The following is a 23,154-nucleotide window of genomic DNA, read 5'->3' as shown; positions in this document are numbered from 1 at the left end:
CTGCATTTGCCTAAAAGCAGGACATAAATCTGTAAAAGTGCCCCCCTCCCCTCCCTAGCAGGAAGGAAAGAAGTTAAGCACCAAGTCAACACTAGACTCTCAGCAGCCCAGAAGAATCTGCATAAACTTTATACCTATCACTACTTTCCCCATATATTTGCCTCCACATAATCCACTGTCCCTAGAATCCCAAAGTCCTTTTCTCATCACACTGCTTCCCTAGAAATTCATTGTTCTTGTGTTAAGACACAAGGTAAGCCCAAATTTCAGCCACTCCTTTGAGTTACGCATCACTGAGTAATTCTCTCCCTGTGTTGTGTGTGTGTGTGTGTGTGTGTGTGTGTGACACACACATGGTAATAAATTCCTATCTGTTTTTCTCTTGTTAATGTCTATTCTCAGGCTAATTTATAGGGCCCCAACTAATGAACTTAAGACAAGTAGAAGGAAGAAAGTTAAGTTTTCCCTTCTCTGCATTTGCAATGCACTTCAGGGTAAATCCAGTCCTCACTCCCACCCCCAGCAAAAACTCAGCACATCAGCACGGGACCTAGGGCAGACACATTGCCATGGGTAAGGGGGCTTTGTGGAAATGGAAATCAAGGAAGGAGCTGAATTTTGTGTCTGCACCACTGCTGTGCAGAAAAGTCCACATGTAGAGAGTCGAGAAAAATTGTCAACCAAGGAGCTCTGAGAACCTGTAGATCTACAGGAATCTAGGGGAAGGCTTGGGATCTATGCTGGTATTACAGTACCATTATTAAGAATGAAAACTTTGGAGGCACCTGGGTGGCTCAGTGGGTTAAAGTCTCTGCCTTCAGCTCAAGCCATGATCTCAGGGTGAGGATCAAGCCCCGCAGAGGGCTCTCTGCTCAGCAGAGAGAGTCTGCTTCCTCCTCTCTCCGCCTGCCTCTCTGCCTACTTATGATCTCTCTCTCTCTTCATATAAATAAATAAAATCTTAAAAAAAATTAAAAAAGAAAAAGAAATACTACACTCAGAAGAAAAAAAAGAGAAAAAGAATGAAGCAGACAGCCAGGTCTGAAATCCAGTTTGGCTACCTATCTCCTAGCTATGTGACCTTACCTGTAAAATGGGGATAGTATATAGTTGCCTACCACCTAGGCTTGTCATGGGGCTTATATGAAAAGCATTCACAATAGTGCTTGACATGTAATGAGTGAATTATCAGTATTGGTTTGACAAAAGTAGAACGCTGTACCCTGCAAGAACAGAACACACAATTTTTTCAGTTACATATGGAACATGTCCCAAAATTTAACCATACATATGGCCCAATTTGGGCCATAAAGCAAGGATCAAATTTCAGAAGACCAAAATTATTTAGAGTATTCTTACCACAGAGGAATTAAGCTAGAAACCAATCACAGATAATTATGGAAGTCTTAAAAATCAGACAAGGTAATTCTAACTCTTGAATCAAAGAAGACATCACAGCAGAAGTTATAATAACAAAGACAGAACACATCAACAAATAATAACAAAGACAGAACACATCAAAACTCAAGGGATGCAGCTAAAGTGGGGCTTCAAGGGAAATTTATAGCTTTAAATATATCTATAAGAAATAAAGAAAGGGGGGCGCCTGGGTGGCTCAGTGGGTTAAGCCTCTGCCTTCAGCCCGGGTCATGATCTCAGGGTCCTGGGATCGAGCCCTGCATCGGGCTCTCTGCTCAGCAGGAAGCCTGCTTTCCCCCCTCTCTCTGCCTGCCTCTCTGCCTACCTGTGATCTCTCTCTCTCTTTGTCAAATAAATAAATAAAATCTTTAAAAAAAAAAAAAAAGAAAGAAAGAAAGAAAGGCTCAAAATCAATGATCTAATAAGCTTCCATCTCAAAAAGCTAAAAGAACAGCTAATAAAATATAAAGAAAGTATAAAAAAGGAAATACAGAATAGGAAATATACAGTAAAGGAAATCAACCCAAAAGTTGGGTCTTTGGAAAGATTAAAAATGTACACACCCCTAGCAAGAAAATGGTGAGAAGACACAAATTAAGCAAAATCAGGAAAGAAAAGGGGGACACATGCTAATGATCCTACAGAAATCAAATAAATATAATCAGAGATTATAACCAACTTTATGTCAAGAAATGTGACAATTTAAGTGAAATCAACAAATTCCTTAAAGCCCAGTACACCCAACAGATACTAAAATAGAAAATCTTAATATTCAAAAACCTATTTTAAAAAATAAAACTGTGATTTAAAAAACATGGCCACAAAGAAAACTCCAGGCCCACACAGCTTCAGTGCTGAATTCTTTCAAACGTATAAGGAAAAAGGATACCCATCTAACCCAAAATCTTCCAGAGAATAAAATATTAGCCTTTGTTGTTTCCTTGGTCATTCCTTCATTGTTTGAATTGCTTGAATCGGAAGCAAAAAATTTCCGAGAAAAATTTCAGCCTGGGGGCACCTGGATGGCTCAGTCTGTTGGATGCCCGACTCTTGACTTTGGCTCAGGTGGTGATTTCAGGCTTCTGAGATCAAGCCCCAAGTCGGGCTCTGCACTGAATGGGGAGTCTGCTTGAGATTCGCCCTCTGACCTGTGCTCTCTGCCCCCACCCCACTCACTCTCTCAAAAAAAAAAAAAAAAAAAAAGATAAGAAATACAATATATTTTTTTAAAAACATTGCAGCCTCCCATAGGGTGTCTGTGGAAGGCACCCAGTACGCCAGGATCCAGGGCTGGGATTCTTACCATCCTCGTCCGTCTGGAAAGTGACCTCCTTGCCTTCCTTGCGCCCCTCGGGGTTAGCGAGGATGAGCCGCACGTGAACATTCCGGTAGGGCAGCAGGTTCTTGATGGTGTAGCGGCTGGCGCCCCGCTCCATCTTCACGCACTCCCGGACGGTCTGGTTGTGGCTGCTGCCCAGCGTGTAATGATAGCACAGGGACACCGCGTACGTGTGGCAACGTGTCACGTTGTAGCCCAGAGGTTCCCACTGCAGGGTCAGCTGGCGAGCCTGGATCTCAGCGAAAGCCAGGCCTTTGGGGGCCCTCATGGGTTCTGGGGGAACCCAGGAAGCAGAGAGCAGAAGGTAGAGGAAACAGGAAGAGAAGAAGTGGGACAAGAGAGAAAATATCAGCCGCTGAGATCATCCCTCCTCGGTCCTCCAGAATTCAAGAGACCGCCTAGGACACGGAACGGGAAGTAGAAGTGTGTGCGCTGGAGTCAGGCGGGGCCACATGTGAATGCGACCTCTGCCCCTTGCTGCTGGCAACCACCAGCTGAGTCCCTTTGCCCTCAAACCTTAGTGTCCTTCGCCACAAAACGGGATAATATGCCCTACCGCACAGGATGATTGTGAAGTTAAAGGTAATGTGTGCAAAGCACGTATGACAATGGCTGATACACAACAGGCCTTCAAAAATGTTAGCTACACTTTTTTTTTTAAGATTTTATTTATTATTTATTTATTTATTTATTTATTTATTTATTTGACAGAGATCACAAGCAGGCATTGAGGCAGGCAGAGGTGGGGTGGGGGAGTAGTCTCCCTGCTGAGCAGAGAACCCGATGCAGGGCTCAATCCCAGGCCCCTGAGATCATGACCTGAGCCGAAGGCAGACGCTTAACCCACTGAACCACCCAGCGCCCCTACACTTTTTCTTCTTTAATAACACTGTTCACCTTCTATTTCAAGATCATCCTGGAGGGCACTGGACTCTCTGAAACAACCAAATGCTCTATTTTTTTAATTTACTAATTCCAAACGTTCTGAAACAGCTTATAGTAATATATACAATAGGATAAGATACAGACATCAGGATGATGGGGGAAATCACAGCCAAATAATTAAATAGCGCCAGAGAATGTTAGGGCAACAGAACTGTGTGCCATTAGGTCCCACACAGGTCTAAAGAGAAGGTTCAGATTGGGTAGTGAGTTTTTGCCAAAGCAAAAAGGGAAACACAATCTGTTCTAGAAAGGCAGTAACAACAATGGCGGGGGGCGCCTGGGTGGCTCAGCCAGTTAAGGGTCTGACTCCCGATTTCAGCTTGTGATTTTAAGTTGTGATCTCAGAGTTGTGAGATCGAACCCTTCTTGAGATTCTCTCTCTCCCTCTCCCTCTGCCCCTTCCCCCAGCACGTACTCACTCTCTCTCTCTCCCTCTCTCTCAAATAAATAAATAACAATAACATCAACAACCACGGCCGTTAACAGGCACTGGGGGCTTTGCCTGAGCCAGGCCTTGCTCTAGAGGCTTGACAATGCTTTATCACAATGAATCCACCCTGTAATCCAACAGACAGGGGCCATTATTAGCCCCGTCACACAGATGTAGAAATGGAGGCACAGAGAGATTAAGTAAGCTGCCCAGAGTCAGTGGCCTGGATAGTCCAAGTTGAGAGGCAAACCTGGACAGGCCGGCTCCAAAATTCAGACTCTTAACCACTACCTGCCTCGCCCTGAGGAAGTCAGTGTCCAGGAACAACCAGCACAAAATCACACAGATGCCTCAGGAGGGACAGACAGCCGCGCTCCCCCGCCCCCAACCCTGCGCATGGGAGGAACATAGTGCTGCGATTCACAGCCTCTGGGTGCATCTGTGAAGTCACTTATAAAATGGTAAAGGACCCCGAGGCTTCCGAAGCAAAGGCAGGATGGAGCTCAGGTGCTCAGCCTCTAGTCCTCCATCTGCCTTGACCAGCTGCGTGATCTCCAGGCTCTGGGCCTCGATTTCCTCATCAAGGAAATGATGGAAGAAGCCAAGATTGCTGGTGATGACTGGCACCCAAACTCTGTGAGATGCAGATTTTACACACACACACACACACACACACACACACACACATAAAATATATATTACCCTCAAATCCCTTGAGCACCCGTGAAGCATCCCCAGTTAGAGACTCTCGGGACACACCTTAGTGAACAGATGAGAAAGCTTGGCTGCTTGGCCTCTTGAGATGATTAACTACGACCCTATTACCGTTTCTACAGGATTCATTTGCTCAGGATGCTCTTTACAAAGAGACACAGAGGGAAACACCAGCCCAGGCTGCTCTAGACTTAGTACAATGCCAGCCCAAGCACAGCCCAAGACAAAGTTCATTTCCACCACAGCTTTCCTTCCTTCCCCGGGGCCATGGGCACGTGGCGGCCTCCAGTCATTTATCAGGCCACCAAAGAGGTATGTCAGCCCCTGCTAGGAGCAAGGCCCACCTCTTGACTTCTTGCAAAGTCGGGCTCCCTCCTCCCCACAAGCAAGGCAGACCCGATCCCCACCCAACATGAATGTTAGGGGTCTGGTCCCACTGCTCACTGCAATCCAAGGGCTGCTGGCCACAAGCCCACTGACCATACTTATGTTTCCTCTCCTGTTCCTGCCTCCCAGAGATTTCCCTCAGGTTTTTCTATGTGGTTTTGTTTTAACCCACACTCTTAGGTGCTTGGAGTGGATGGGGGTGGATTCTGTGTGCACTCCCTCTGCCATCTTGTTCAGAGATCCTGGCTTATTCCCTGACCTCCAGGCTCTGGTCCTGGCTACCCCCCGTGTAAGTCTGTCCCTGGGTGTCTAGGGAGCCCAAGTACCACTGATTTATTTGCTCCCAGCAGCTCTGCTCACATCCCCGCCCCTGGGGACACTGGTCCCTTTCCATCTTTGCAGTACTGGCCAACATACACGGCTGCCTTTGCCCTCCTACAGCATTTAAACAAAGGCACAAGAAATTACTGTGATCTGGTGACACAGGCTGGGCTGGGACTATGACAAACAGGACAGTAAGTGTCCCATCCAAAAGGGACAGCTGCTACTCAGCTCCAGGCAATATGCCCATAAAGGACTATAGACTCAGGATGGCCAAATCCTCCCTTTAAAAAAAAAAAAAAAAAGATTCTAGTTTTAAGTAATCTCTACACCCAACATAAGACTCAAACCCACAACTTGGAGATCAAGAGTCGTGCGCTCCACTGACTGAGCCAGCCAGGCGCCCTGAGATCCTCCCATTTTTTAAGAGAAGCCAGAAATTCAGATTTTTATGTGAAACCTCCAGATTTTTAAATACTGGCAACCTACTTGGGTTTTGATAAAAACCACGTCGTATGGCACAAAATAACAAACGTCTGACCTAAAGGCTAAAATTCAACCTTCGTGCTTGGTGCCTCATTCTCCAAAAGCCATGTGAGCCCCCACCGACCTCACTGGACTGAGGGATCTTTGAAAAGAAAGTTCACTCTCCTCTTCCCTCTCCCCCCACCACCCCGATAGAATCTGGGCAGATCCAGGGGCTCGAATAGTTTGTTGACTACAGACTGATATGTTGATTGAAGGGTGTGAATTCATGAGTCTCTCTGTTTCCAAAAACCATCTGGCATCCAGACGTACTTGCTTCAGCTGCCAGGACACACTGGCAAAACAGAACTTAGGGCTCTCGAAGCCCCATCCCTCTCCAAATTCCACAGGGCTGCAGGCCACTCAGAGATCAAAGGTCAGATGTGTGGTGGGGTGGGGGGGGGGGAGGATGATGAACAAGGAGGCTCACAGTTAACATCTGAGACATTACATCAAAATGTGTTGATTTGAATAATTCTAATAGGATGCATTAACCCTATACCACTCAACTGTTTCTCTCCTGGAAGGGGCTTCAGAGCGAGGCCGGGTGCCCCCCAAGTTCAAATCCAATGGGCTCTCCAAAGTGCAAATTCTATATAACCATTTGTTAAAGCAATATATGTCAAAGCCCCTTCTTGAGCCACTCCTGATTATCCTCAAGAAATTACTCAGATGGGAAAAAAAAACCACTACAAGACCTAAGATTTGCAATGCAGTCTTACTTATAAGGATCTGGAAACACAATCGTTCAGCAATATGGAGACACTGCCTGGACTTCTATAAGCCAGTAAACATAATTATAAACAACACCACACATGGGACACCACGAAGCAGAGGAAGCAGACTACAAAACGCTTTCTACATCCCAATGACAAGGGTGTAAAACTGTGTACCGAAGGCATATGGGCAGAGATTCGAAGAAGACTGAAAAACTGGGCAAGGATGGCAAGGTTTAGAGTGATTTTTTTTTAATGCCTTTTCCTGAAATTATATTACTGTTTTTACAGTAAATCGTATTTCAGGAAGGGAGTTGTAGAGCGATGAGGGAGAGGACAGCACAGCTGGCCAACAGCAAAACTGCTGACCAAGGTGCCTAAGCAGGGTGCTGGGGAAGGGGGCAGGGTACATCAGTGATCCAAGGGGAACATGTCATTAAGATGCAGAGGCAGAGTCATTTGAGTTTTCTCTCTCTGGTCCTGGGCCCCTGCGTCTGTCCTTGCCAGCCTGTGGGACGTGTTCAGCAGCGCTTAGCACAACATGGCCACGTCAGCCCATGACGGCACCTGCTGTCCCCGTGCCTGCTGTGGTTTGCAAACACTTCCCTGGAAATTGGGATAGTCAAACTTCAGTTCCGACTGCTCTGGACTCACTGGGTGGACCTGGAAAAGTGACTACGTCTCTAAGTCTCAGTATACGCATCTGTAGAATGGGAGTTAACTACCACTGTCGTCATGCAGCCTGCGGTCCGGGCCCACTGTACCATCCCCAGGCACCTGTACACTCAGGAGAGGAGAAGAGAGGTTGTCTGTGGACCCCTTTGCTCTGATTTCTTTTATTCTGAATACCAGAGCAGAATGGGCAACTGTCCATGACAACTGTCATTTGCTGAGTGCTTACTATATGTCAGGCCCCATCTTCACTTGGACTCAGCACATTTATGGCCATTATTTGCACTTAACACGAAGCACTGGGAGGCACGAGGGTGCAGGCCTCCCACCTCCTCTCTTTCCCATGTTCACTTATTCCCTAAAATCTCAGGACTAAATCCGGGGTTCTGAACCCTGGTACCACTGATATTTTGGACTAGATAATTCTCTCTTGTGGGGGCTGCTCGGGCACTGTGGGATGTTCTGCTGTTTCCCTGGCTTCCGCTACCCTTCAGATGCCATTATCACTCCACCCCCAGTTGTAATAACCCATGTCTCCAGACACTGCAAATGTCTCCCGGGAGACAAAAATCACCCCCAGTTGAGAACCAGCAGGGTAAAAGATCTCATCCAGTCTCGTGGCTTTAAATACCATCTAAGTCTATAGTGATGACTTTCAAATTTATATCTGCAGCCTGAACCTCTTCCCTGAGCTCCACTCGTAAATCCATCCGCCTGATGGCTATCTCCACTTAAACGTCTAATAGGCATCTCAAAGTCAACTTTTCCAGCACAGGACTCCTGATCTACGGCACCGCATCACACCTGCCCCTCTGCAGTCTGCTTCTTTCCAGTAAATGACAACTCCATCCATCCAGCTGCTCAAGCACAACACCTTGGAGCCATCTCCGCCTTCTCTCTACTTCCCCTCTCGCGTATTGCACAGCGGGTCCATCAGCAAATGCGGTCTGCTCGACCTTCACGATAAACCCAGAGGCTAACCACTTTTCACCACCTCCTCCACTTCCTCCAGCTGCCAGCCTCCACATCTCGCAGCTGTCCCGTTACAGCAGCCTCCTCACTGGGGTGCCCTTCTTGGCCCCTCGCCCTCCTAGAATCTATTCTTTGCAAAAGGGCCAGAGTCATCCTTTTAAACAAAGTAGGTGATGTCACCCTGCTTCCCACCCCCCCCACCCCCACCCCAAGCAATTTCTCCAGCTTCCTGCCGTGGCTGAGTCCTTCTCAGTCCTCAGTCCTCAACTCCCTCAGGGCTTGCTCAAAAGTCACCTTCTCAATCAAATGGTCCCTGGGGCTTTATAAAACAACAATCCCCCCACCCCACACCCAATCTGCACCCCCACCCCAGCCCACCCTGCTTTACTCTTCGCAGCACTTATCATCATCTGACAAACTATATATCTCACTTGTTTTACTGTCTGCTCCTGCCACCATTTGAGATCCACGTAGAGTTCCTGCAGGGCAGGAGGAACCCACATGGCCTTGGTCTATCATGGTCATAGTCCTATATCCCTATATTAGTGCCTGACATATAACAGGCACTCAATAAACATTTGTTGAATGAACCTTAACACCAGCCCTGTGTGATGAAGACTTATATTCTTCTCATTCTGTAAAACAAGGGGACAAAAGCTCCAGGAGGTTAAGTAACCTGACCCAGATCCCTCATCTAGAAAGTAATTCCCACTGAACACTCCAAGCCACCACCCAGGGTCTCTTAAAATGTGACATGCAACTGGATTTTAGATGGATCCCCCAATCAGCTTTTAAAAACACTTAAGAATATAGACTGGCAAAAAAAAATAAAAATAAAAACCTTGCATCTTAACCAAAAATTAACTCGAAATGGATCACCAGACTCAATGTAAAATGTAAAAACTATAACACTTTTAGGAAAAAAAAAAAAAAAAAGGAGAAAATCTTTGCGATCTAAGGCTAGGCAAAGAGGTCTTAAACTTGACATCAAAAGCACAACTCATAAAAGGAAATGTCGACAAACTGGCCATCATCAAAATTAAAACCGGTTGCTCTGTAAAAGCCCAGGTGACGAGTATGGAAAGATGAGCTAAAGCAAGAAGGAAATATTTATACACTGCATACCCAACAAAGGACTAGTACCTAGAATGTGTAAAGAACTCAAAACTCAGAAGGAAAGAATGAATAATCCAATTAGAAAATGGGCAAAGATATGAACAGTTCACCAAAGAGGATGACAGATGGCAAATGGCACATGGACAGATGTTCAACATTGGGCATTAAGGACAATAAGGCAAATTAAGACCAAGACAGGATATCATGACACCCCTCTCAGAATGGTTAAAAAAATAAATAAATAGAGACAATTCCAAATGCAAACAAGGATGCAGAAAACTGGATCATTCATACATTGCTGGTGAGAACGCAAAACAATACAGCCATTCTGGCAGTTTCTGATGGAACTAAATACACAATTGCCGTGCAACTCATCAGTCGCACCCTTGGGCATTTATCCCAGAAAAATGAAAACTCATGTTTGTGCAAAAATCTGAAAGCAAATGTTCACAGCAGCTTTACCTGTAATAGCCCAAAACAGGAGCCAGTCCAGATGCCCCTCTCTTAACAGTTTAAACAAACTGCAGTATTTCCACACCATGGAATACTACTCAGCAATAAAAAGGAACAAATGACTGATGTACATAACAACTTGAATGAGTTCCCAGGGAATGATGCTGACCAAAATAACCAATCTTAGTGCCAAGACAGTTCAATGGGAGAAGAATACTGTCTCCAACAAACGGTGCTAGGACAACTGGAAATCCACATGCAAAAAGAATGAAGTTGGTCCCCTAACTCACACCATATGCAAAAACGGATCAAAACGGATTAAGAGCCTAAATGTAAAATTTTAAACTATAAAAGTCTTAGAAAAAAAGGGTAAATCTTTGTGACTTTGGATTGGGCCATGGTTCTTTAATATGACATCAAAATCACAAACAGCAAAAGAAAAACAGACAAATTGGACTTCCTCAAAATGAAAAACTGTTGTGCTACAAGGGACACTGTTTAGAAAATTAAAAGACAACCCACAGAATCAAAGAAAATGTTTGTGAATATATTTGATAAGGATCTAGTATCCAGAATATATAAAGAACTCTTACAATTCAATAATACAAAGACAAATATCCCAACTTAAAAATGGGTAAAAAAAAATCTGAGTAGACATTTCTACACAGAAGACATCCAAATGGTCAGAGCACATGAAAAATTGCTCAATATCATTAAGCATCAGTGAAATGCAAGTCAAAACCCCACTGAGATACCATTTCATAGCCACTCCAAGGGTTATAATCAAAAGACAGATAATAACCACTGTTGGTGAGAATGTAGAAAAATCAGAACCTTCAAACACTGCTAATGGGAATGTAAAAAAATGGTACAGCTGAATACAATATGCTGTTGTCTGGAATTAAAAAAGTATAAAGGAGAAAACATGCCACAACATGGATAAACCTTGAAAATATGAGTGACGTGAAAGAAGTTGGTCATCAAGACTATGTCTCGTATGACTCCATTTATACAAAATGTTTAGAAAAAGGCAATTCTACAGAAATGGAAAATAGATTAATGGTTGCCTAGGGCTGGAGGTGGTAGGAAGAAATGTGGAGGGTGCTAAAGAGTACAAGCTTTCCTTCTGGGGTGATGAAAATGTTCTAAAATGGATTGCGGTGACAGATACACAACTCTGAATATACCGTAAATCACTGAATTACACACCCTAAGGAGTGAATTTATGAGATGTGAATTATATCTCAATAAACCTGTTACCAAAATTTTAAAAACCAATTTCAAAAGCGTACATACTCTATGATGTCATATTTATATAACATTTTTGAAATGGCAAATATTAGAAATGACGGGCAGATTAGTGGTTACCAGGAGCTGAGGTCGGAAGAAGGGAGGGAGGTGAAAATAGATATAAGAAGCCACACAAAGGCTTGACTAAAGAGTATCTTGACTATGGCAATAAACACACAAACCTATGCATGTGATAAATTGTATAGCACTAAATACACAAACGCACACACACAAATGGGAACAAGTGAAATCGGAGAACTCTGAAGAAGATCTGCAGATTATATAAATGTCAATACCTTGGCTATGATATTACACTACAGGTTTGCAAAATGTTACCATTGTGGGAAACAGGGTAAAGTGTGTGGGGAATCTCTGTATCTTCTCCCCACCCCCTTTTTTTTTAAACACTCTCTATACCCAGATTGCAGCTCGAATTCACCACCCGGAGATCACAAGTCACATGCTCTACCAACTGACACAGCCAGGCCCCCTGCAGTTTTTCTTACAATTGCATGTGAATTTATAATTATCTCAATAAAGATTCCAATTAAGGAACTACATTGAGATCTGTTCTGTTCAAGTCTCAATTTCTGTTCAAATTAAACAAGAGCGTCCTTTGATATAGAAGTGCCATAGCTCCTAACAGCTGTTTGTACCCTTTTGGACAAAGAAGAGCAGACCTGAGTCTCAAAAAACCCCACAAGAGAATCCAGTTGAAATTTAGTAACACAGTTTTATTTTATGGTTTATAGTCATTTATTAGGTGTTATAATGCAGAATTAAGAACACAAATTCTGGGGTGCCTGGGTGACTCAGTGGGTTAAGCCTCTGCCTTCAGCTCAGGTCCTGATCTCAGGATCCTGGGATCGAGACCCACATCGGGCTCTCTGCTCAGCGGGGAGCCTGCTTCCTCCTCTCTCTCTTTCTGCCTGCCTCTTTGCCTACTTGTGATCTCTGTCTGTCAAATAAATAAATAAGATCTTTAAAAAAAAAAAAAACCCACAAATTCTGGACCCAGCCAGTCAAGGATTCTAATGCCAACTCTGTCACTGACTAGTTATCTCACCTTGTGCCAGTCACTTATCATCTCTGTACCTCAGGCATCTCATCCGTAGAATGGATATGACAAGAATAGGTAGATCATAGCACTGTGAGTTTTCAATGTCTGTGTGTGTGTGTGCCTACGTGTTTACACATATATGTGTGAGTGTCCGGCACAAAGTATTAGCTATCATTATTACCTTTACCACAACAAGGACTGGGGGGATATCATGACATTTTATAATGTTTCAGAGGCTCAAGTGCGGGCCATATTAGCTCTCCTAATGAGCCCCCTTGGCCCATCCCCGGTTAGCCCTAACCCCATACCCAGATGTCCCAACGACGCTGTTGGGCCAGGAGGCACCCACCTGCACACTTGGTGCGGCTGATGAGGGGCGGGCCAGGGCGGCCAGTACCGCCGTCACCAGGGCGCGTGAGCAGCACGCTGATCTCATACTCGGTGTCCGGGTCAAGGTGCCACAGCTTGTAGGTCTGCAAGCTGACGGCGTGCACCTCAGCCCACGGACCACGCGACATGCGGTACTCAATCTCCTTGCGCACAATCGGCCCGTCGCCAATGATGGAGTTGGTATTGAGCTGGATGATGAGGTAGGTGGGCCCCGCGCGCAGCAGCTGGGGGGGCGCGATGGGGGTGGGGGGTTCTGCGAAGGCGTGAGGGAGAGGCGGAACCAAAAAGATGAACTGTGAGACCCTGCCCCCAACTCCACATGGTAGCATATCCAAATCTCCAGTAGCCCTCCCTGTCCTCCCAGGACCCTGATGAAGCCCCCAGACCCTCAACTAGACCTTCTTGCCTACCCCCACTAAATCCCCAGGCATTAAGGGGCACCCGCTCCAAAGGCTGATCCCACATTCACCCCTAAGCCCTGTCCCTCATTCCCCTCTGAATCCCCAAGTTCTAGCGTTCAAGGGCTGACCGCAGGCGGGTCGGGTCAACCCCAGATCCCCTCAGCCAGACCCCGCCTAGCGGGGCTCACAGCTTAACAGGATCTCCCCGCTCGCCTGCCTCTCAGTCACACCCCGCCCCCGCCCCCATCAGACCTCCTTCCAGCGGAGAATCTGTCACTTCCGCAGGCCCCGCCCCCGGCCACACCCTGCCGGTCACACCTTTCTGCGGGCCACACCCCCCCTCGACCCCGCCCCTCGGAGGTGGCATCCCCAGCACCCACCCCCCACTACGCGAGCGTAAGCCGGCTGACCCTTGACGATGAGCTCCGCGAAGTTGGAGACGCCTGCACCTCGCGGGGCCTGGGACACGCAACGATACAGGTCCTGCTCCGAGCGGCTCACGGAGGCCAACAGGAAGGTAGCCAGGAAACGCCGGTGGCTGATGTGCCGCACGCCGGCGGCGGGCACCAGCACCCCGCTCTGCCGCTGCACAAGGGTAAGGTGGACAGGGTCAGGAGCGCCGGAGAGGGAGGGTCGTGATCTCTCTATAACCCGGACGAGGGGAGCAGTCCCTAATACTCAGGGGACGCACAGGGTTCCTGGAACTAGCTCTGCCCCTGGAAGGTGCGGGATAAGAAGCCCATTAAGGGAATGCAGTCTCTGCCTCTGATGGAGAGAGGTCTGGGGATCCTGGAGCCACTCTCTGTCCTGGGGGTATAAGAGCCCCCAAGAGGGCAGAGCAGAGTTTAGGTGAGGGCAAGGAGGCGTGAGTAGAGGTGCTGGAAAATGCTGGAACGACTCAGCACCCCCCCCCCCCAGGAACCCAAGTCCCAGAAGAAGTCTCCCACACCCCAGTAAGGTCCCTGCGCCCCTCACCTGCAGGAGAAAGTGCTCCGCCTCTGCTGCCCGGCCTGCTGCCATGCACTGGAAGGAGGCGTTCTGGCCAGCGTTGACCTCCACATCGCCCAGGCGGGAGAAGTGCGGGGCCTTCGCTGCGGGAATAGAGCCTCGGTGTGAGCCGGACCTGTGCCCCCCACAGGCGGAGCCATGGCCACCACACCCCTCACCCTGCACCCCCCCATGGGCTGGGACTCACCGCAGGGGTAGCTGAGAAGCAGGACGTCATCTAGGCCCATGTAGCCCCTGCGGTCTGGGGAGATGAGGGCCTCAAACAGCACCTGGGGGAGGCGGGAGGGTCCCTGTCATATCCCTCCAGCCCTACCTGGGGAGGTGCCCACAAGGGACCTCTTTAGCTCTGCTCCAGTTCAGGCTCCTCAACCAGCAGAGGTCAGCTTAACTCACAATGACCTTCCCTACCAAGTCTGCTAGCTGTGGGAAGGGAGAGTCAGCAGCCAGAGCTAACAAGGTCAAGGCCAGAGGTTCCATCCCAGTTCTGGTCGGTTACCTTCAAGCAGGAAAAGTTTTCCCAGCCAGGCAGGGTTTCCAGGTCAGCACTGTTCCAACTCACCCTTGACTCCAGCCACTGACTATGTCCTTTGACAGTGATCTCTGATGCTAAATCTGCACCACAGCAGCAAAGAATAACCCAATGCTGACCACAGACTGACCCCTGACCTTGACCACATATTGACTCCTGATGCTGAACACAGACTAATTTCAACCTTGGTCACTAGCATACTCTGACCTCAGGCTGACACCACTCTACCCCCACCCCTAAGCACAGGCTGACCACAGACCAAACCCAGCCTACCTGATACTCATTGGGCCAGAAGGTGCTGACAGCCAGCTCTGCCTGGTGCCACTGACGGCCATGTGATCCTGTCATGTTCCAGACAGCACTGCCCAGGGGACCCCCATTGACACGCACATAGATGCCCAAGGTGCCCGGGCTGTGCCCATCCCGGCTGTACAGGAAGTAGCTGAACTGCACGCAGTGGGTGTCATTCTCGCTCAGGCTCTGGAAGATGACATGGGCCCTCTGGCCTGCAGCATGCTGGGAAGCATTGACCATCAAGTAGGAGCCTAGAAAGAGAAGAGGAAGAGGCAGGAGCTAAGGAGGCTTGGGGAGGACCAAGGTCAGGTGAGTAGAGGAAGGGGGAAGAAACAAAGGACTCCAGACATTTGGACTCATTGGGAGTCAAGGGTTCTGAGTTCTGGTCCCAGCTCTGACTCACTAGATTGAGTCTCTTCACCTCCCTGCATCTGTTCCCCGGAGGAGAGAATTGGAGAAGCAAAAAACACACAAAAGTGACTCTCTCAAAACCCTTTATGGCCCCTCACCACCTACAATCACAGTCCAAGCTCATGCTGACCCATGACTTTCCCCATGTGCTGAGCTGCCCTTGGAGGCAGAAACTAACTAGGTCATTTATCTTGGAGTCAAAAGTCTGGCACATGACAGGCCCTCGAAAGCTCCCCTTTCTGAAGCCCTCCCTCCCTATCCCCCTACAGGCTTCTCTCCTGGCCCTTGGATCATTAATAAAGTGTAGGTCTGTCTCCCCAGCAGCCTGTGATGCCTCCAGGTCTCCACTGGGTCCCCAGCACAGGTCTGAACCCAAACTGAATGAGTGTGTAGAACAGAGACTGAATGAAAGGACTCTAACTTCCCTTCCAGCCCCCACCCTGGGTCTAAATGCCTGGGATACAATTCTTTTGATTTGCAACATGGAGAAAGGCAGAACTCTCCTTCCCCAGATCCAGATCCGGGCTGTGCATGGGCAGAGGAATGGAGGGGGCCTGGCAAAAGGAGAGTGGGCTGGACTCCTCAGGACCTGGCTGGAGGACTATGGCTTCCCTTTTGTGGGGAGAAGGCCCCAGCAGCTGCCAAGAGGATGCCCACAGCCACCCAGCGCTGCCTCCTCCCAGGCTTGGCTACCAGCCAACACAAGCTCATTCAGATCCCAAACCACGAGGCTCCCTGCTCTGGGAGGGCTCCCCAGGGACTCCACTGGAGGGGATCTCATTCATTTCTGTGAGCCAGAGGCCTGTGAAGGTAGCCCCTGGATCAGTCCTGGTGGGGTAGTAAACAGAACCCCCAAGTCCCCATCCCCACCCAGAAAGCGGTACATCCTGGCCCCCAACAGTGGGGCCTGTCCCACTCCTCCCTCCTCCTCTCTCCTCTCTCTGTGAGCAGCTGTGTGTGTCTCTCCGCCTTTCAGTCTGACACTTTGTTCTTGCCTCTTCCTCTGGCTTCCTCTGCCCCTCTCTCTCCTCTCTTTTCCTCATTTCACTCTTCCATGTCCTCCCTTCATTCAGGTGGCTCTTCCTTCTCCCTCCGTCCCCAACTCCCTTCCCTAGAATAGAAGTACCAAGAGAACAGAGACCGTGGCCCTCTGGCCAACCACTGCAGCCCCACGAGCCAGCACAAGGCCCACACTAAATACTAAATTTCTCTCTCCCCTAGCTCTGCAGGTGTGAGAGAGAGAGAGGCAGAGCCCACACAAGGTCTCTGCCATGGTGGGCACCTTACAGATCAGTCACACAGGTCAGACTTGGATACCCGCTAGCACAGAGGTCAAACAAGGAGTTGAGGGCTGTTTGTGCAAAGGCAGAGAGAAGGGCCCCAGGGAGGGCACAAAGGCAAGAGGGGGAGACAGGGGCCTCCAGGAGGCAAGGTGAGCAGTAGGTGATGACCCTCAGGGCTGCCCGTGTCAGGCTGTGCAGGGCCCCTCTGGTGGCTTCAAGTCTTGGCCTCACCACTGAGAACTTTTGCTGACTCTTCCCAAACTCCTGAAAGCAAGTGCAATTGCAACCATGCTGTGAGCTGAGTAGCAAAGGGCCTGACCCACTACTATGACAGGGCACAGGTGAGGACATCCTGACATTTCTGCTTCTGGGGTTCCCGCAGCAAGCCCATTTGTTCTCATATTATGCTGTGTCTTCCAACCTAAGCAAATAAAGTTGATAATTTAGCCTCCATCTGTCTTATCCTTTTTTGGATGCCCCATTGATTCTGCACCCAGTGAAGGGGTGTTGGTAACTGGACCCCCTCAAATACCTCCAATAATAGCAACTAAACATTAATTGAATGCCTACATGCCACTCCCGTGTTAGGCACCTTGTAGACATTATCAAATAACCCTATGAAATGGATTGCTGGGCTCTCCCCTTTACGGTTAAGATAATGGAAGCTCAGAGAGGTTAAGTGATTTGCCCAAAGTCACACAGCTGATAAGGCCAGGATTTGAAGACCAGTCCTCGTGACTCTGGAACCAGTATACTAGGGGCCATCATCAGAGTAGGACTACAGTCCACATGATTAGGCTCCTGACTCCCATCACAGTGCTCACGATGCCAGAAGTGCCTCATCCTGAAACAGGGCAGAGCAAGGTAGAAATTGGGAAGGATCTGGGACTTCCAAGAAGAAGGGGGCAGAGGAAGGTTGGTTTTGCAACACCCAGCCCCCCGGGTTACAGCTCAATCAGCATCTTCACATCCTGGAAGTCAAGGATGCAGAGGCTCTCAGGGAGAAGAGAGCCTCCCTGAAGGTGGGGGGGGGGGGGGGGGCTTAGAAAGACCTGAAGAGAGTAGGGTGGACCCCGAGCTAACCTGTAGCCGGAATAATGGGAAGTGGGTTTTAACTATCCTAGCTATAAGTGCCTTTGATTACTTGAACCCGCACCCATTTTACAGGTAAAACTACCTGATACACACAATTGGACAGTGTCCACAGAGCCCCACATTCATAGTATCATGTTTGTCCTTACAGATGCAAAAGCAGATGAGACCCGGAGAGGTTAAGGAACATGTCCAAGGGCACACAGCAGGGAGCTAGAACTGGAAGGAGGGAAAGAGAAATGGTGGTGGGGAGGAGGCTCACCATGGGGCAGATCCGCTGGAGACCGGGTGCCAGGGTGGACGTGCACTTGCTCCCACTGGAAGTCATCGTACTGGGCCTGGCTGTACTCACAGGGCACTGCTGGGTCACTCACTTCCTCGAAGGTGCAGCCGGCTGTGAAGGCAAGGCCTGGTTAGTCCTGGCTAGGGAAGAACCCCTGGCCAGGAAGTCTCCTGGGGCTCCCCTCTAGGGGCCCCCACTGCACCCTCCCACCCAGGCCCACCCCCCCATCCCTCCCTCTCCTGGGTCTCTCTCCACTGCTCCCTCCCTCCAACAAAACTTTCCCTCCTCCAACCCTTTCCCTCTTCCTATTGTCTCCACCAATATCAAGACCTCCCCACACCACCCACACCCCGCCAGGACTCGCCAGGACCCCACCTTGCTCCCTCCCCCAGGAAAGGCGCTCCCCCAGGAAAACCAGTTAACGTTATCACTACATCATTAGAGCTTCACCACTCAGGAGATCAGGTGTGGAATTATCTCCATTTTACAGACGAGGAAACTAAGGTCTTAAGGGCACGCAGCTCAGGACTGGCAGGCTGTGAGCCCAAAAAGCCAGCCCTGACCATCTCTCCCTCACAGTAACAATGGCCACCGATCATTCTAAGCCCTCCACGGCGCTAGCTACCAGCTCTCGGCATGGCATCTCATTCAGGCCTCAGGTCCTGAGGCAGGGACCCCTATGATTCCTGCCCCACAGGTGAGCTTCAGGGAGTCACTTGTCACCCAATCACCCAAGTCAGGTCTCTGCCTACCCGCCTGGGACAGGAAAGGGCCGCACGTATGACTAGAGAAGCAGCGTCCCGTGATTCGGATTGAGTATTTATAGTGGAAAGGAGAAGAGGAAGGAGGGAAGAAGGCGGGGTAGGATCCGATGTGAGTCCTCTGCCTGGTAATGAGGTCCATGGTTCTCAGCTCATCAGAGCCCTGAGTCAGGCACCTAGTAAATGTCAGAACGCCACTGGGGGGGGAAGACACTGCAAACTGGTTCCCATGCCCACCCCCCCCAAACCGCGGTGCTAGAGGGCCCGTTGTGGGCAGTCCAAGGCCTCAGGGACCTGGGAAAAGGCCTGGCCAAGCGGTGAGGAAGCAGGGACACGTCAGGCCAGGCCCCATGCAAGGTACCTGCCAGCCACCCCATCTGACAGTGGACATGACGGAGGCCCCAGAAGATGAAGGGCTCTGTGCACAGTATCCCAGGGCAGGTACGTGAGCGGGCGGTGGCATCAGACAGACTTGGGATTGAATCCTGACTCTGCAATTTGCCAACCCTTGCGACTGTAGGCAAGTCACCTCCTGTTCCAAGCCTCAGTTTCCATCTTTGCACAAGGGGTTGTCGGGGATGTGCCTATCACCAGGCCTAGCGCATGCAAGTTCTCCGGAAATGGCCCTTCACGGGTGCCCCTGGAGCCCACCGGAGCCAAAGAATAGGACTCGAACCCACATCAATCAGATTGCGGAACTTGTGTTTCCTTCACTAGGAGAAGGAGCGCATCCTAGCTGCTTCCCGGGCTCAAGAAGAGGATGGAAGAGGGGCGCCTGGGTGGCTCAGTGGGTTAAAACGCTGCCTTCGGCTCAGGTCATGATCTCGGGGTCCTGGGATCGAGTCCCACATCGGGCTCTCTGCTCAGCGGGGAGCCTGCTTCCCTCTCTCTCTATCTCTGCCTGCCTCTCCGTCTACTTGTGATTTCTCTCTGTCAAATAAATAAATAAAATCTTTAAAAAAAAAAAAAAAAGAAGAAGAAGACGATGGAAGAGAAATAAAGAAGAAAGAGAAACTGGGGGCTGAGGGCCACATGCCGGGCAGGCCCCTGCACCGCATCAGGGACTCCCCTTTGGGGTGCTCTGCTGTGGCACCTGCTACAGGGACCTCTCTCGGTTGTCACGCAGATCACCTGAAGTAGCAGAGAGGGACACACTCAGCGGAGCCGGGCATGCAGGGGCTCGCCACAGTCGGGGGGGGTCTCCCGTTCCTCTTCCTGCACCCCCTCAGAGTGTAAAACAATGAGATGTGGGCATGAGGCTAGCACTGAGTGGATGCGATGAAATAACAGAAGCCTTTCTCCAGAGCTGGAGCAGGACCTTGACTGTGCTCTTTGCCTCTTTGTGCGAAAAGCCCAAATCAGCAGCATGCCCTGTGTCCTGTGGGAGGGAAATTTTAACCCAACCTGTGCCGGGAAGGCAACTCTCCCTCCAGAAAATGACCCACAGCGCAGCACAGAGGGAAGCCATGGCCCACAGGGATGGTCAGGGAGGGCTTCCCGAAGGAGCGGACCGCTGACTTCCTTCAGCCTGAGCTGAGTCTGCAGTCTGCTCCAGCGGTTCTTGGCCAAGGCCTCCCTAAGGCAGAGGGATTGCTGGAAAGGGAAGCCCAGGATCTAGAGCCTGGGTGGGCCTCAGGCCCTTCCTTACTCCTTTAAAAAGGCAGGTTCAAGTACAAGATAGCTGCCCAAGGATGTCTCATCCATGGCCATGGGGCAAGCCCAGGAGTGCCAGCTCTTTGGCTTCCCCCTGTCCAACCTCAGCCAGGACACATGAGCTATCAGGATTCCCAGACAACAACAGGTCAGCGGCCCCCAGACAGGATGACTCAGCCAGAGTGGCCCCCAGCTGACTCTCCCTGGCCATGCGGTCCCAACAACATCCAGACCACCTGACTTCGACCAGAATGACCACCCGATTGCCTGACCAGTCCCAGGCCAGCTTACCCTGGCCAGCGTGTTCCCTGACCCCTGCCAAATAATGATTCTTACAACTGATATCAGCCAGCTTAACCTCCCTGGCTGACTTTCTCCCTCCACAGTGTCCCCTTAAGCAGAATGACTCCCCCTCCCTGGTCCATGTCTGTCCTCAGCCTTGTGCCACTGGGCCAGGCCCAATTCCAACTATAGCCCTTAGGGGATAATACCTCTGGGTTCAGGCTCATCGTGAGAGCCCTCTCCCCACATTCTCCGCAGCTCACTCTGGGGTGGGAACCATCAGGCCTCCTAGGTCCTAAGGAAAACCCTATCCCCTCCAGTCTGGATGTCTCACGATCCACAGCCCCAAAACTAAGTCCCAGCTCCTGCTAGAGACCCAACTCCTGCTGGAGGCCACCAACCTGGGAGGAATGAGATCAGACTTTGGATTCAAAGCAAGAATGGTAGCAGGAACCCCCTCTGGCCTCCGTCAACACAGACACAGGCCCCAGACACGCACACGCACACGCATCAACACCACCATGAGATGGCTGCCACTGCCACCTATGCCCAGGAAACTCAATAGTAATTCGTAAGGTCGGTACTAGTATTATTGCTGTTTTACAGATGGAAAATGAGACATGGAGAGATGAGCCGGCTTGCCCAAGGCCACGCTCTAAGTACCAGAAGCTGGGATTTAAGTCACCTATCTTTATTCAAGGAGATTAGGTCCAGACAGAATAAGGCCCCGGTGTTCTGCTAGCCACATGTGTTCATTCAGTTCCATTCACAGGAAATTCGTCCACTAGAAAGTACAAAGCAGGTCCCAGGCTGACACTATTAGAGGCACAAGGATGATTAAGATTCTGCCCTGTCCTCAGGGACCTCCCAGTCTGAGTGGGGGTGTTGGAATAAGACAAAGCAGAGAAGGGCCAAGGCCACAAGGAGGGTTCAGGAGAAATACTTTCTGGAGGTGGGTGCGTCTGAGTAGGGCCCGGAAGGATGGTTATCATTCTGGCCAGAAGAGATGGGCCGAAGGGTATCTGAGCAGAGCAAAGGAGGGCAAGGAATAAACACAGTTAGTCCAGGGAAGTCCACAGTTAGTCTAGGGAAGAGCTCAGCCTGATCCAAGCAAGGGGAGAGAAGGCTAGAGAAAGGAAGGTCAAGGCCAGACCACGGAGGGAGTGCCTTCTATGTCCAGGTGAGAAGTTTGGCCTCATTTAGAATTGGGAACGCTGAGCAGGTATTTGAGCAGGCTTCGGGTGAGACAGTGAGACAACCTCTATGCCAGGAAGAAGGCAGGTGTGTTCTCCAGAGGGCACAGGATCTGGAGGGAGCTTGGTGGGAAGAGCCCCCATGCGGTCCACAGTAAGATGTCCGGGACTGCTGAGGAAAGAAGCCTCAGGTCCCCATCCAAGATGCCAACGGCACACACTCTAGTCGCACCCAGAGGAAGCAACACACACACACACACACACACACACGCATGCACGCACGCACGCCTGCAGCCCCACGCTCCCTTCCCCCAGCCTAGTCCAGGCCTCAGGGACACAGTCTCAGCCAGGCTAGGGCCAGGGAGAAAACCAGACTCTGCCATGGGTACCCCATCTCTGTCCCGGCCTCCCACAGAGGGTGGGCTGAATCAAGTCGGGACCCCCACCGGTTCCCCCAGCCTCAGCTCCAACTGGCCCAGCTACATTCCTCAGCTAATCTCCCCAATCTGGCAGGCGGTTGCTGAGGCAACCGTCAGCCACAATTTGGGAAGGCAGGAGGATGGCTTATCCACATCCGGCTGGGCTCTGATGGGGCGATGGAAGGGGCAAAGCAACCTCAGCGGGAAGAGTCAGAGTGTGGGAAAGGGGCCTCCCCAGCAGGAGGGTCTCCACAGCTCCACGTGCACGTGTTTCCATGTGTCAACATGTGTGTGTGCGCGCGCGTGTGCAGGGCTGTGAGAGTGACAGCCTGGTATAGAATTTGAGCACCCAGCTGGCAGGAAGGAGACCTGGATCTATTCCCCGCTGAGACTCTAACTCCCTGTGTGACCAGCAGCAGGTGACCTGCCCTCTCTGAATTGCTGCCTTCTCACCTATAAAATGACAATGGGGACCCAGGCGACCTCTAGGGCTACTACTTCCACATCTAGAATTCTGGTTCCGTTCATGCAAGTATGCATGCGAGCAAGAATAATGTGAGGGCTGGGGCACCTGGGTGGCTCAGATGGTTAAGCATCTGTCTTCGGCTCAGGTCATGATCCCGGGGTCCTGGGATCAAGTCCTGACATCAGGTTCCCTACTCAGCTGGAGTCTGCTTCTCACTTGCCTTCTGCTCCCCCTGCTTGTGCTCTCTCACTCTCTCTGTCAAATAAATAAGTAAAATAAAATCTTAAAAAGAAGAAGAAGAAGAAGAATGTGAGGGCAGAGAGAGACTAT

At 50.0% G+C, this 23,154-nt stretch overlaps 1 protein-coding gene across 13 annotated transcripts in view; it reads right to left on the bottom strand.

Moving 5' to 3' along the window:
- The window catches only part of PTPRU (protein tyrosine phosphatase receptor type U), a 121,638-nt gene that overhangs the window by 44,019 nt on the left and 54,465 nt on the right, over nt 1–23,154 (bottom strand). For all 13 annotated transcript variants that reach the window (XM_082684731.1, XM_082684736.1, XM_082684739.1 and 10 more), the window contains 7 exons: nt 18,030–18,161; nt 14,961–15,232; nt 14,346–14,427; nt 14,126–14,241; nt 13,561–13,735; nt 12,709–13,002; nt 2,723–3,031 (listed from right to left, as the gene is read on the bottom strand). In XM_082684731.1, the coding sequence (XP_082540857.1) occupies nt 2,723–3,031; nt 12,709–13,002; nt 13,561–13,735; nt 14,126–14,241; nt 14,346–14,427; nt 14,961–15,232; nt 18,030–18,161 (1,380 nt within the window). The remainder of the gene's footprint in view (nt 1–2,722; nt 3,032–12,708; nt 13,003–13,560; nt 13,736–14,125; nt 14,242–14,345; nt 14,428–14,960; nt 15,233–18,029; nt 18,162–23,154) is intronic.

This window comes from Mustela nivalis (genome assembly GCF_964662115.1).
Source record: "Mustela nivalis genome assembly, chromosome: 10".
Classification (NCBI taxonomy): Eukaryota; Metazoa; Chordata; class Mammalia; order Carnivora; family Mustelidae; genus Mustela; species Mustela nivalis.
This window is presented reverse-complemented; position numbering and strand designations above follow the sequence as displayed.